At 38.0% G+C, this 13,941-nt stretch overlaps 1 protein-coding gene across 12 annotated transcripts in view; it reads right to left on the bottom strand.

The window, feature by feature from the left end:
* Positions 1 to 13,941, bottom strand: part of ELAVL2 (ELAV like RNA binding protein 2) — a 150,858-nt gene that overhangs the window by 63,706 nt on the left and 73,211 nt on the right. For 7 of the 12 annotated variants that reach the window (XM_031677028.2, XM_072959295.1, XM_072959297.1 and 4 more), the window contains one exon: positions 4,929 to 5,172. In XM_031677028.2, coding sequence (XP_031532888.1) covers positions 4,929 to 5,172 — 244 coding nt within the window. Of the gene's footprint in view, positions 1 to 4,928; positions 5,173 to 7,967; positions 8,061 to 13,941 lie in introns of those variants that run through there. The other 5 variants (XM_072959291.1, XM_072959293.1, XM_072959294.1 and 2 more) reach the window with 2 other exon arrangements.

The following is a 13,941-nucleotide window of genomic DNA, read 5'->3' as shown; positions in this document are numbered from 1 at the left end:
TGTTCTTTTTGATCTTTGTTTTTCCCTCTTGCCTGAAAGCTTCGCAGCCGATAGGATCAGCACAGGACCTGTCTCAAATAAGTCCTAAAGACTGAAGCTATCACATCAAGATAAAAAAGAGCAACACTCATTATCTGAGGTCTCCAACTCACTATAATTCTCTTTTCTCCTCTTTTAGAAGGAAAAGTAACAGCTACAGCACAAGCTCTCCTGTAATTCTAAAAACTGCACATTTACAGACACACATGCACACACACATATACACACTCTTTCACAGACAGTTCAGGCATTCAGTAAAGACACTGCCCAGTGACTCTTAAATTCAACATTTCTAGTCCGTAACTCCAGGAAATCAAAAGCTGGGAGGGAACAGCACTTGAAACTTAGTTTGCCATAGAATTAGGGACTGCAATTATATTCACCTCTCCACTCACTTCCGGCCAGAATACAGATCAACCTGGAGATCTCTGGTTCTATCCCTCTGCAACATGTTCCGCAAAAGAAGTGGGAACTCCCAGGCAACTGGTACACTGTGGACCCTACCTACAGACGCTCTGATTCAGGAGGTCTGGGCAGGGCCCAGGAACCAGCACTTCCGGCAGTCATCCCAAGTGATTCCAATGCAGGACTCCACTGACCACACTTGAAAGACTGTGATTCCCAAAACTGCTTGCCTGCCCATCAAATCACCTGAGGAGTTTTCTTGACAACAGATTCCCAAGGCCTCTGAAATTTATCTATTTTTAAAACTCCCTCAGGTGAGGATGTGTAGCCAGATTTGGGAACCACTGGGCCAGACTACCTGAATTGACAGCTGTAGATTATAAACTTTCCAGAGAAGCACAGATGCTCTCGGGCGTCTCATGTATCCCTCAGTCTCTGACCCTCAGAAATCTTCCCCTCTCCTCCTGTAGAAGACACATTCACCAGAAGATGCCTCTTAGTGACCCTGTACAAATTGTATGTCTCACTAGAAATTCATCAGCTCATCCTGAGCCTAGGTTTTTTTGTTCTTTGTGGGGTTTTTTTTTGGGGGGGGGTAATTAGGTTTATTTATTTTTAAAGGAGGTAATGGGGATTGAACCCAGGACCTCATGCATGCTAAGCATGTGCTCTACCACTGAGCTACACCCTCCTCGCCTGCGCCTAGTTTTTAAAGAGTGAGTTCTGGCCTTCCAATGAAAAACAAGGAGAAAAAACGTCAGGAAAGAATCAGAAAACCAGAAATTAGGGTCCGTGCTCTACCATTTTATAGATACGTGGTCTTGGACTAGTCATTTCAACAAATCCAGGCCTCTCATCACCTGTAAGTGAGAGAGCTGGCTAAGGTCACCTCAAGAGTTTTTCTGACTCTAACGCTCTGTTGCTCATTCCTTGCATCATGAAATCCACTTCACTCCTCCAGAATGCAGCATCAGCAGGTGTCAAGGACTCTGAAGTGCATCTGAGCACTCAAAGAGATGGACCAATGTCAGCTAAGCAGTATAAGCAGCAGTAGCTTCTCCTGATGAATGTGATGAATGTCTATGGACAGGAACAGGGTGAAGCATAAAGCTGGCACGAGCCCAAAGCGAGGGTCCAACAAACAACATAATAAATTTAATTTTGATTAGAGAGAAGATTTGAAACTGAACATGTTTCCTACTGTATTTCCCCAATCCTCCTTCTATCAAAATAGTAACATTAATTTGCTAACACTGACAGGATCTAAAGATTATATACTCGCTTTTAGGACTGTTGTTTTCCTTTTTTTTTTTTTTTAAGAGGCACACACTTTCCTCAGTAGATTATCTTGCACCTGAGATTTAGTTTCCTAACTTTAGCGCTATTTAAGAAAGCTAAAGATTTAAGAAAAATGAAAATGAGAGGTTTAAATTTTCTTACAACCCACTCAATTAATGCTCACACTCTTACAAAATCAGAACACAAAGAGCTGGTCCAATAACTCCCCAGGAGGTAGAGTAAGTTGGGTAATTAGAGAGGGTCTGAGCAACTCTGACCCAACCCTAAAAATCTACACTGGGAAACTGCTCAAGATGACTAATGCTGAACACACAGGACAGGGTCCGAATCCCCAAAATTCTTCCAAAACCTTTTCAGCAGTATCTTCTTCAGAAGATATGCCCACATTGCAAAGTGCAACCAATCAAAACCCCATTTTAGGAATCTACCATTTATTGAACCACTTGATTCAATATAATTTATTTACTAAGAAACTCAGAATTAAAAAAAAAAAACTCAACTTTATGCTTGAAGCTAAAGGAGTCAGACACTACAGAACACCTTATTAACCCAAATACTAAGAATAAAATGTTAGTGGGCCAAATCAAAACTAGAAGAGGTCTTTAGCATTCAGATGTGGCTATTCAACTTTTTAATTTATAGTTAACATGAACGTTCATTTTATGAAACGTGCTCATATTTTACTGATGTGAACAGGTTCTACACAAGAACTTCAAACCATCTGATAACCAGTTAACATGACTACAAGAGCTTTTATACCAACACGTTTACTGGAAATCTGGCATCAGGGAGATATCCCCTCACAGTGAGTTATGTGATCAAATAAGACTGAGGAACTGTAAGTCAAACTGGTTTCTTTACTGCAGGATTTTAATAGTTTTTAATGTGTTAATAGTCTGCAATATGATTCTTAAGTATGAAACTATGGAGTGCAACAATTCTTAATCTTGTCCATCAGTGAAACACTTATTTCGAGGAATACTCATGACTGTATCTCATGGAACAGAGCTTTTTAGAAAACATCTTTCGACCCTTGTGCCCACTGTGCATTTTCTTGGGTACTCTGCTTACTTACAAGAGGTTTTAGCAGAAATTTTACTGTGGTAGAAATCTCCATTATCCCCCTCTCACTGCAAAGGTGGCAGTGGGAGAGTCAAGAAATACACAACAAATAATAATGCAGTTTGCCAGTATCTAAGTACCCAGCCATGTACTCATTTAGATTATCTATGCACTACGGTTCTACCACCATCTACCACATAAAGCCAGAGAGGCAAAGGATATAAAAATAAAGAAGTCAAATTTATTCAGTTTTGCCACATAATAGGTCCAGTTAAAAAAATTTTAAAAAAAGGTTTACAGAACAGTAAGATAATAAAAAAACTGACCAGCGATGAGAGATCAAAATCTATGAGATGTTTCCTCGGGAAAATGCCTAACACAAAGGATACATAATTTGTTTGATATTTTCATCTACTCCCAGTATCCCAATAAAAAATGGGAATTTTATGCCTTGTTCAAGAACCTTTCTTTTTTTAATATGGTAGAGATAACTACTAAGCAATCAAACCTGAAATCACATCATTTATGTCAAACCCTTCATTCCATTTATCACATTTATGTCAAAGAAACTGTAAAATTCACATATAAAAGGATACTGTTTAGCTAAAAAAGTAAAATAAAATTATCAGTATCAGGACAGACATGTAATAAAAGCCTTTTGTTCTCTCCCCTTTCCCAATTTTCAAAAACTGTTTCTTTAATAAATGTCATGTATAAATTTCATGTATACGGCTCACACTGATTTTGGAAAAAGAAATGGGAAAACCTCACCCATCTGATTATCAGTATTCAAAAACAAAAGACAAAAACACTCCTGATGATATCATGTTGAACATCTAAATAACATAATTAGCTGAAGTGTAATTATGTATGGATTGATGACAGCCAGGTTTTACTTGGTGTTTTTACTTGATTTATTTGATTTTAATGAATAGTCTCTCTCTCTATGAACCTCAATCTGTACCTCGAGGAAATATGACTGTAAGACCACCAAGCCCACGTGACAGCTCTAAGTCCCCTTGGAGACAACAAGCCCTGCTGCTGTCTTGATAAAAGAATAGCTAAAGGTACTACCTCAGAAAAAGTAAAAATTGGCCTCAGAAATGAGCTAGGGACACCCCCTCCCCGTCTTCTACCTCATTTTACACCAACGGAAAGCTGAAGCTGAAGCCAAGGGCTGACTGGTCCAAAGTCAGATGATCCAAGTTCAGACTCCTGGTCTGACTCCTCAGACTGCCTTAATGTATCCTCCACTCATTTCAAATACTTAGTTTTATATTCTTGGTTCTAGGCCTTTTGATTCACACCATCACTCAAGCTTAACCATCACATGAAAAAGCTACAGAGTCTGTCTATACTTCATACATTTTCAGTTTTCGAAAACAACTTCTTCAGGAAACACTAACCTTTCTATGCCAAGAACATGCCCCTTTTATTAGGTTTTGCCTTATTCTAAAAATTTAGTCAAATCTTACAAAATATCAACAAAGTATTCCACTACTTAATACTCAAAATGTACCATCATTAAAGGCCAAATTACTCATCCTTTCATATAATAAGAGGAATACTCACACATCACATTTTTCTTTCCTTGTTAAGAATCAGAACCTAAGATCTTGCATTGCTACACTCAAATTATATCAGTGCAAATATTTACACATTGACAATGTGAACAGTACCGTTAACTTGGTCATATATAAGCAGATATTGAGACTTAAGGAAAAAGACATTTGAAGGCTTTTTCCTTTCCTAAGGAGATATTCTCCTTGTATCTCACTGTAGAAATGCTAAATCATGTGAGCTTAGAGAAATGAAAACTACAGGTTAATATGACACGTGCTACTTCAGGCACATACACATTTCTAAAATATTTTTTTAATGTTATCATATAGTTCAGAATACACAGAAGTGTAGCTGTAATATACACCACCCATAAAAAAAATTTCATACTTTAAAAGGAAAACTTAAAACTCTCTAAGTTTTATATTGCTGATACAGCAAGAAATAGAAAATCTACATGTGTAAAATTTCAGCACTGAATGATTTACAAGCAGTAAATTTATCTTCTCACACCTTGAAACACAATCCTTTACATCTGAGAAACTTTATATAAAATTGCATACCTGTTATTTTGTCTCGTACAAGCTTACAGGACTCTATCTCACCAATGCTCCCAAAAAGACTCTTTAGTTCCTCCTGTGTCATGTTCTGAGGAAGGTAGTTGACTATTAAGTTGGTCTTGCTGTCCTCTGTGTTCCCAGAATCAACTGGTGATGAGCAGTTGTTGTTTATGGTGGTTGGACCGTTGGCTGTGTTATTGCAAGTTGGCCCATTAGACAGTTGTGTTTCCATGGCAGCAATTACCTGCTAAAAAAAGAGAAAATAAGAAATGTCAGAATTCATATTTCACAAAGTATTAGAGAGTCCATCCAAGAATTTCAACACTTGTCCCTAAACACAAGGCGTTCTGCTGAAATAACAACAAAGCTTCAAAAAGTACACCTATGCTAATTTTTATTCATATTAAGCTATTCAATTTAAGATTACAATTATATTTTCACATACATATTCCATACATGCACATAAGCACAATTTAAATCTTTAACATTCTCTAAAACCGCATTTGGGTCTACTCACATACCCTTACTCACCTGCTATGTCCACAGATACGAGGAAATTTAGTACCAAAAAGGGTACAGAATCGAACCCTGACTAAAAATCATACTAGAAAATAAAAATGCTTAACATGCTACCAAAAACAAACCAAAAAAAATGGTCTACCTAACTTTGCAAAGATATTCAGTTAGCCTAGGAGTTTCAGTATTCTGAAACTGACATCCATCCATTAACTTAAAATCAAGGAGCAAGAGTACTTTAAAAAATGTAAATTTGTCAACATGTACTGTTTTGGTTACATATTGAAAATGTTTTTAATTGACAATATCTTATACCTCTACCATTGGTAAGAAATAAGAAAACAGCAGATGTTTTATGTTAGGGCGTGAAAAGCATTTCTAAGATAACTTGGGAAATAAGCTGAGTAAGTACTTAGTGTACCGTGTAGAATCTAACAAGTCATTCTTGTCAACCTTGGCAGCTAAAGATCATCAACAAGGTAGCTGATCCACAGCATCAAAATAAAATCCTCAAATTCAATATGGTACTTTGCCTTGACTCTGACTCTAAAGAAAAAAACAACACAAAACAAAACCCTATCCAGTCCACCAAAACAACAATGTAAATATATAAACTTCTGCAAACAGACCAGCCCAAGAAATCTGCATCTGAGCACATAAGCCTGTTGAAAATGCAAGTAATACGGTATCTGTTGAAAATGCAAGTAATACGGTACGCTGACTTGGGGGAAATCGCCTCAACCTGTTCAGGCTACTCTAAATCACTTATTCCACAAATTTGGACCTAGTTTCCTAAAAATCAATCCTATACTCTTTGAGCAAAAGAATTACAAAACCACAGCCCCAAAATTTCTAAAACCGTCTTCCAATAGTTATCTACTTTGGACAGCCAAGACCGTAGGGGAATCCAAAAATCAAAGCAACACTGAGAGGATTATCCTTCATATTTCATCCATCGCTCAGCTCCACAAAGAACTACATTTCAAAATCGACAATTCTGAATTGACAGGATGCTAGTTTTAGGCAAGTTTTAACATATAAAAGTCAAAGAATCTGAGGTAAAATTTTTTTAAAAAAAAAGGAAAGTAGAGGCAAAGAATGTTACAAGAAAAGAGAAAAAAAAAGTCTTTTAAAAAGCACATTGCCTAAGAAAAATAAAAGGGCACAATAGTGAATAAGCAAACAGGAAGAAATCTCTACTGCCAAGAAATGTTTATAAAAGAAGGCAGCATACGAGAGACTTAGACTGGTCAGGTTGGACGAGAATCAGTGCTATCAGGATCAAAAATAGGAGACAAAAAATCCAGGCTACCTATGACATATCAAATCACCTAAAACCCTTCCATAACTTCATTTCCGTTTCAAAGAAATGGGTTATTTACTCTAAGCTGCAAGCTACCTCTCTTGGGTGTTTTCAGAGAATACTTTAAGGGGTAAAGGGAAATAAGGAAACCTTTGGAAATCTTAATAAAAAAAAAAAGCCTGAAACAATTCAAGCTATGCATTTTATTATAATTAACCAATTTATCTTAAATGGAGAAAGGAGGTTTCAGATTTCCTAATAAAGCATAACTGTTCCAGTTTGCAGAGTATTAGCTGTGGGTCACTCTTTCCACAGCAGAATTCTTGTGGGATTAACCTTTTGCCCAGCAGTTATGACAACAATGAGCTACAAGATGAGATGGCCAAGGCCAATTAAAACAAATCGCTATTCAAAAAGTTAGGGTGTATACATAGAGACTATGAGGCCCAAGGAGATTCGGACTAAAGCTCATTGGGATGGTATTTGAAATATAAAGTGTTCACTGACTGAAATTAGCAGGATTTAGCAAGGACAACAAACACTCCTCACTTAATTGCACATTTATTTCCATGTTCAGGTGGCAAGAATGAGCTCCTAAGCCAACATTCAAGTGAACAGCTGCAGTAGGCTGTGTGCGCTGAAAATTACAGCATCTCTCAGCTATAGGACCATCTGCTCAGAATAAAATGATACTAATGTGCTATATTTTACAAATAATGCATATTCCATTGATAGGCTCAACACAACTGTTCACAGAATGCAAACTCTTTCAACAGTTACTGGGCAAATAATTTTCAGCCAGATTTACGATTTCAACATTTTTTTTTGAGCATCAGGAATTGTAAATAACTTCAAAATTTAGTAACCAAAAAAATACATAGTAAACAGAAATGTAAAGGATTATGGTAACTTAGTATTCAGACCATACCAAAACTTTTGTTTTTGTTTTTGTTTTTTTAAAAAAAGCTTGTCACTCTTTTGAGTCTGCACTAAATCCTAATTTAGATAATAAAAAGTTACATCCAAAAGCATGGTTCTGGTGCTACATATACCACTATAATTGCCATGTGCTTTACGTCCTAATGATGGCCATACCACAATAGGTTAAATGTAAGAATAATCAGTATGCCAAATGAAAAGTTCAAGTGTTTGGTATGGCCTCAGCACTCCTGCAACATGCTAAAAAAAAGTAGCCTACAGAATTTAAGAAAAATCCCACAGACCCCGGTCCAAGGCTCTGCTGCCCACGAACCACTTCTAAGCAGAGAAGCCACATCACACAGTCTGACTGCCATGTTAGTTTGGAGTTGCCGTCTGCAATATGGACACAAAAAGTACCGTATGTTAGATGAGCAAGATAATGCAACAAATCAGTTTGTACAAAATTTACAGTGATTGTATTGATATTCCCAGCACGTCCATGCAGTGTGGCTTAATTGAATTTGAGGCAATTCCAATCTAATCTTTCCAAATTCATTTTAACATGTAGTTTTCTTGCACAAATTAAGCATTTTTAATTAAGAGCCTGATTTTAAGACAGTATTAACTAGTTACCCTGGCATCTATCCTAAAGAACTACCTTAACCACATCTCAGAATTTTTTAAAAAAACAATAAAGTGAAACAAAACACTGCATGCTGTCCTGTCTCTTAAGGAGGTGGGAGAAGGGAGGAAATGTGAATGAAATTATATTTACAGTGAAAAAAGGCAGTCACGTAATTCATAAGTGAATGCTTTGCATAAAAGCACTCTTTCCCCAAAATATTAGAAGGGCATTAAGAGATGCTGTATTTGCCCACAGTTACATTATACTATAAATGATCCTTAATCCTGGGGCTTAAAATTAAAAGTGAATCAAAACCCTGTGAGGTTATTCTGCCACTGTAGTCAAACTGATCTCTAACAGTTTCACTGAGAATTGTTCGCATATACTAAGAGGCAGTAAACCAGCATCTTTCAATTGAAATAATTGGACCAATAAATAGGATTGTTTGGAATAATGCTTATACAGGATGTCAGCTTTGTCCCTGAACGAAATCAAGTGAACATTTTTTAATATGTAAATTGTAAACCCAGCACGATTCGAAATTAGTGCTGCTATGAGGCCTCCAATATAGTTAATGGGCCATTTACCACTTATTACAACTTGCCCGAATACAAAACAGAATCACAATACTGGCACAAAAGCCAAAGTTTACATTTTAGCCATATATGCAGATGCTTTAAATGGTCAATATAATATTCAGGAAAAACTTGGGTCTATGAAAATAAATGAGTAGCAAAGGAGGGCTAAAAATGTCTTTTACTTGCATATTTATGATTATAAAAATTTCATGCTTAGAGTTAAACCTGGCTGTACATGATTTACTCTTGATGCAAGTGTGATGACATTTATAACATGTGACAATGGATTCCATTTTCTGGCATCTACCAAAAGGGTTTAACATACTCTTTACGGGATGCCATGAAAATGTTCTACTCTTCTTCCCTTCTCCCACTGTTACCAGAGAATTCAGTCTGATTCTATGTTCCTTATTTTAAAAAGCAAGAAACAAAAACAAAAACAAAAACCCCGACTTATAGTTGAACTGAACCTGTGAAGAAATGAAGTCCTTTTATAGCCATGAAGTATCTTGACAAGAAACTAATTGCATTTAGACTACGGTTAGGAGGACCACACCCAACAGGTTAAACCAAGGATAAACTCATGTCCTCAACACCCTCAGGAGTTCGTATCTAAACATTCTTCACGACCTAAAACCACAGATTCAAATGTAATGGCCTCATCCCTCCTATTCCATAGGAGGCGGACACTAATGAGCTAATCTATTGACACCCCTCCTTCTGAAAGCCCCAGGGAGGCGAACAGTCACTGTATGGCACCAACAGCTAGGAAGGCTGTGTATGGAAAATGATTCTCCTGCACTTTTACATTTCAAGCACCCCAGACAGTTTCTCTGCTTGAGGCAGACACATACCTTTATGGGAAGTTATAAATAAGTTGCTCACATGGCCCTTACCTTTATGCGGGCCAAAAATTCAGTTACTAAAAATGTAAAGCTACTTCCCCTTCACTTAAGGACAGGCGATTCTGCTCTACTCAATCTACCACAGACAACCAGGCTGTGCACTATTTATAGATTCGACTGGCTCTGAAACTCTTTGGAAGAAAAAAGAAAGAAAAAAAAAAAAAAAGGCCATCTTCCAGCAACATAGAACCATTAATTTTAAGGCTTAAAAAAATCCTTCAATATATGTTTGCCTCTTAATTTAGACATCAATTGTACCAATTGAGACTACTTTTTATCCTGTTGTTCTCCATGAAATAATCTGTAAAAAGACACTTTACCACAGATCAATCTAGAATATTCTAAGCTTTCCCTGGGTTCCAAAGATAATAATGAGGTGTTAGTTTGGTGGGAGCATGAACTTTGAAGGTGAGTGGGGCGTGGCCTTTATACTCATAACTTACTTCTAAATTTCTATGAAGACTTAAATTTTTCCCCCTTTTAGTTAAACAGTCCTCTATGTACTTTAATATCTTAAGTATCTTACAATAGTGGATTTTAGGAAACTAATGCTACTGCCTGACTGCTCTTTCCTGGGACTAAGAGTTTTCTGGTCACATGAAGGAAAAAGAAAAGTCCCTATTTTCCAAACTTCCTAACAAAAAGAAATCTGAGAACTAAAGTAATCAGCTTCTCACCTATTTTCAAACCTCCTTCAGACAGCCACCAAACAAGACACATTGCTAACCAAAAACATACTAAATATAGTGTGAGAATTCTCATTAAGGACAGTGTCTGCAAGAGGGAAAAAACAGGTTTCCAAGACCTAGAACACACCTGATCTGGGGACCAGATTGCTGCAGTCACAGCAGGACTGCCTAAAGGGCCACTGTACATTCCTTGGTGAGGCCTGTCCATCTGTACCAGCCTCTCCATTGTGACAGATGCCATCCTGATTTTGGCCCTCACCTCTCATGTGGACCACTGAATTACAGCCTCCCAAAAGGTCACTTCTTCATCTGAATCCAAGCTAACACTATGCCCAAATTGTCCTAAACTCTCAGTGGCTCTCTCCTACCTATCAAATGAACTACAAACTACTTGCATTAAGAGTATAAACATTTGAGATCCTCTACAACTACTGGTACCAGCCCACTCATTCAGCATCTAAAAATCTGAACTGCTCCTTGCCCTTCAGTCATAGTACATTCAAAGCTGTACACTGTTCTGGCTTTGCTCCTGCAGTTCCATCTGCCTGGAAAGCCCCCAGTCATACTTTACCTCACATCCATTTCAGGGGTTTGCACAGACTAATCATTCAAAAAACACAGTTAAGGGCAAGAACAGTTCCTTTAAAAGCAAAAAACAACAAACAAAAACCAACCCCCTGGTGCATGAAAGGGCAATCACCTCTCTAAATACATGGAAACTTGGTAGCTTGTTTTCCTTTCCCACTTCAAGTTATTTCAAACCGTAAATAATTATGAAAGCATATTTTCCATTTTTGGCACACTCCATCAGTTTCCATCAGCCACCCTCACCAGTGAAATCCAAATTCTTGTTAAATGGCACAAAAAAAGGAAATTATCTTTTGAATGATCAGTTGTGTACTCTTATTTCAAGAGCCCATTACAACAATTTGCCAACCATAAAAAAGCTAGAAACCAAGATAAATCCAAACACATAGTACAAATATGCTCCAAGCCTCTGGCCAGCAGGGTTATGGAGATGTGGCATCTAGAATCAAGGTCTAACTCCAGGAAAATGGCAGAAGCATAGGTAAATGTGAAAAAACTAAATTTTAACTCGAAGGTGTTTACATATCATGATTAAGCTATGGATCTCAAATGGTTTTAATTTGATAGAGGTTAGAAAGTAGAAGCAAACATAAAAGGTAGTATCTCAAAAAAAAAAAAAAAAACACAGCTAGGGGCAAGGGCAAGCATCTCTCCCTCCCAAAAGGCCTGGCTTGGATAAAGTGACCTTGGTCTGGATACTTACGTGCAGCTCCAGGGTTCTCAATACCTAGGGTAACACAGAACCAGGGCAGAACCGGTTTGGTACAAAGCCTTTCCTTGGATGACAACAGATCTCTCTGAAGGCCAAGTCATGAGGTGAACTGAAGTAATCTGTCCTAAGTTTAAGAGCAGAACCCACCAAGACAAAGACAGCAGTCTTGGCTAAAATCTATCCTCCTTTGAGGAACTCAAGGTGAGGAGCTAAAGCTCTCGAAATAATCAGTGACGTGAGTAATGAGAGTTTACAGATGAGAGCTGGGTAAGCAGCCGATGGCGTCATCTCTCTAGCAGACACCATTCCTACAAAATGTTTTCTCTTTCCCATTCAAGTCACTAAAATGGCATTTTCAGGATACACTTCGGCTTTACTGAATGAAAGCAACAGAAGGGTCAATCAAGAACTAAAATCATGGGGCTACAGGAATGAGCCATTGGTCTGTTTTCTTTAAACCTCTTCACTTTGCTTTGTGGTTCCTCAATTAATAAACGTTTGTGGCTTTAAACTTCACGGGATCTCCTCCTCCTGGAATTCCTGTCAACTCCCTGCACCACCCTTACACAATTTTAGCTGCCTCACTGGCTCCATGGACTCCTCAGCCATGTGAAGCTCAGATTATTGGTCTTGGGGCTAACAAGGGTCCAAGAGCTGCCAGAGACAAAGCGCCCAACAGCTGCAGAAGTCACAGGGAATGTTCTTTGGCAGTGAATGCAAACATTTCTCTGTCTCTTGGCCCTTTACAGCTTCTACAAACTACAGAGTCTTCCTGACGCCAATCTTTTTGAAGTTTTGTAGTTCTAGAGCCGGCAGAAAAAAAGCTTTGAGGTTAGACAATAAAGCAAGTTGAGTCTAGGGGTCCTTTCCTTCCTCACAGGTCCATTTTAGGCATCCATGCTGGGAAACAGGAAAGTAAAGAGCTAGTGAAAAAGATGTGCTTAAGTTTCACACATTGTTCATTCATCTAGTCATCCAACAGACATTTGTCTGCAACTCCCATCAACGAAGGACTGTCCTAGGTACTTTGAGAGACAGCAGTGAAGAAGTATCCTGAAGTGTACATCTGCAATGGGAGGGGTGCACAGCAGACCAAGAATGAACACATACAGGAAAACACTGTATTATCTAAAAACAAGTGTGCTTGAAATAAAAGAGCATGTGGAGCAGAGTAAGGGGGTTGACAGTGTGGACATGGAGGATGGACACTTTCCAGTGTATCAAACAGCAGGCCTTACTAAGAAGGTGGGCTCTGAGCCAAGGTCTCAAACAGATGGGAGCCAATCCCTGCAGGAGGTAGAATAATGGCTCACCTGAGATGTCCACATCCTAATCCCTGAACTCTGTGACTATGTTATGTTACATGACAAGTGAATTAAGATACAGATGGAATTAAGGTTGCTCATCAGATGACCTTGAGATGGGGAGAGTACCCTGGATTACCCAGGTGGGCCCAATGTAATCAGGATAGTCCATATAAATGGAAGAGGGGGAAGCTAGAGGAAAATAGTATGTGGCTATTGTGAAAATAAATTGGATACGTTTGTGTGGGAAGACTCAGCAACTTTGGAAACCAGAGGATCAGTCACAAAACTGTAGCGACCAAGGTGTAGGGTAACAGGTGACTCCAATCACGGTGACATCAGGGAAAAAGTAGACACACCGACACACCCACGTAAACATGTTACTAATGTGCAACTTTAATTACATCAGTAAACTATTTAAATCCATTATCAAGAAACTGGTTTAGTTTCTAACTGCTCACATTCAAACAAACCACTAACTCATTATTAACTTCTGGACACTAATACAGGATGATGAAGGATTAGCTTCTATAGAGAAGGTTTGTCTTATGGGAGCAGGGAGAATCTCCTTAAGAAAACCCCACATATGAAAATCTGAGTTTATAAATATTAAATGAAGAGTTATTCACTTTATGTATGGATTCTTTAGAGAATTCAGCAAGTTATTTATTTCACAGCAAATTCAAAATTTTTAAAAATCAGTAACTGGAAAGATGCAACTATTAAGAGTACAAGTACATCAGAAATTGATTTGTAACATATGAGAGCTCCCTTAAAGCTGTCAGAATCCAAAATAAAATCTCAAAAGTTCCCCCCACCTCTGCCAAAGTTGAAAAACAAAGCAGATGAAGGTAATGAGAATAAATTAATTTTGT

This window comes from Vicugna pacos, chromosome 4 (genome assembly GCF_048564905.1).
Source record: "Vicugna pacos chromosome 4, VicPac4, whole genome shotgun sequence".
Lineage (NCBI taxonomy): Eukaryota > Metazoa > Chordata > Mammalia > Artiodactyla > Camelidae > Vicugna > Vicugna pacos.
The sequence above is the reverse complement of the archived record's forward strand: the minus strand, read 5'-3'. Positions and strand labels throughout refer to the sequence as shown.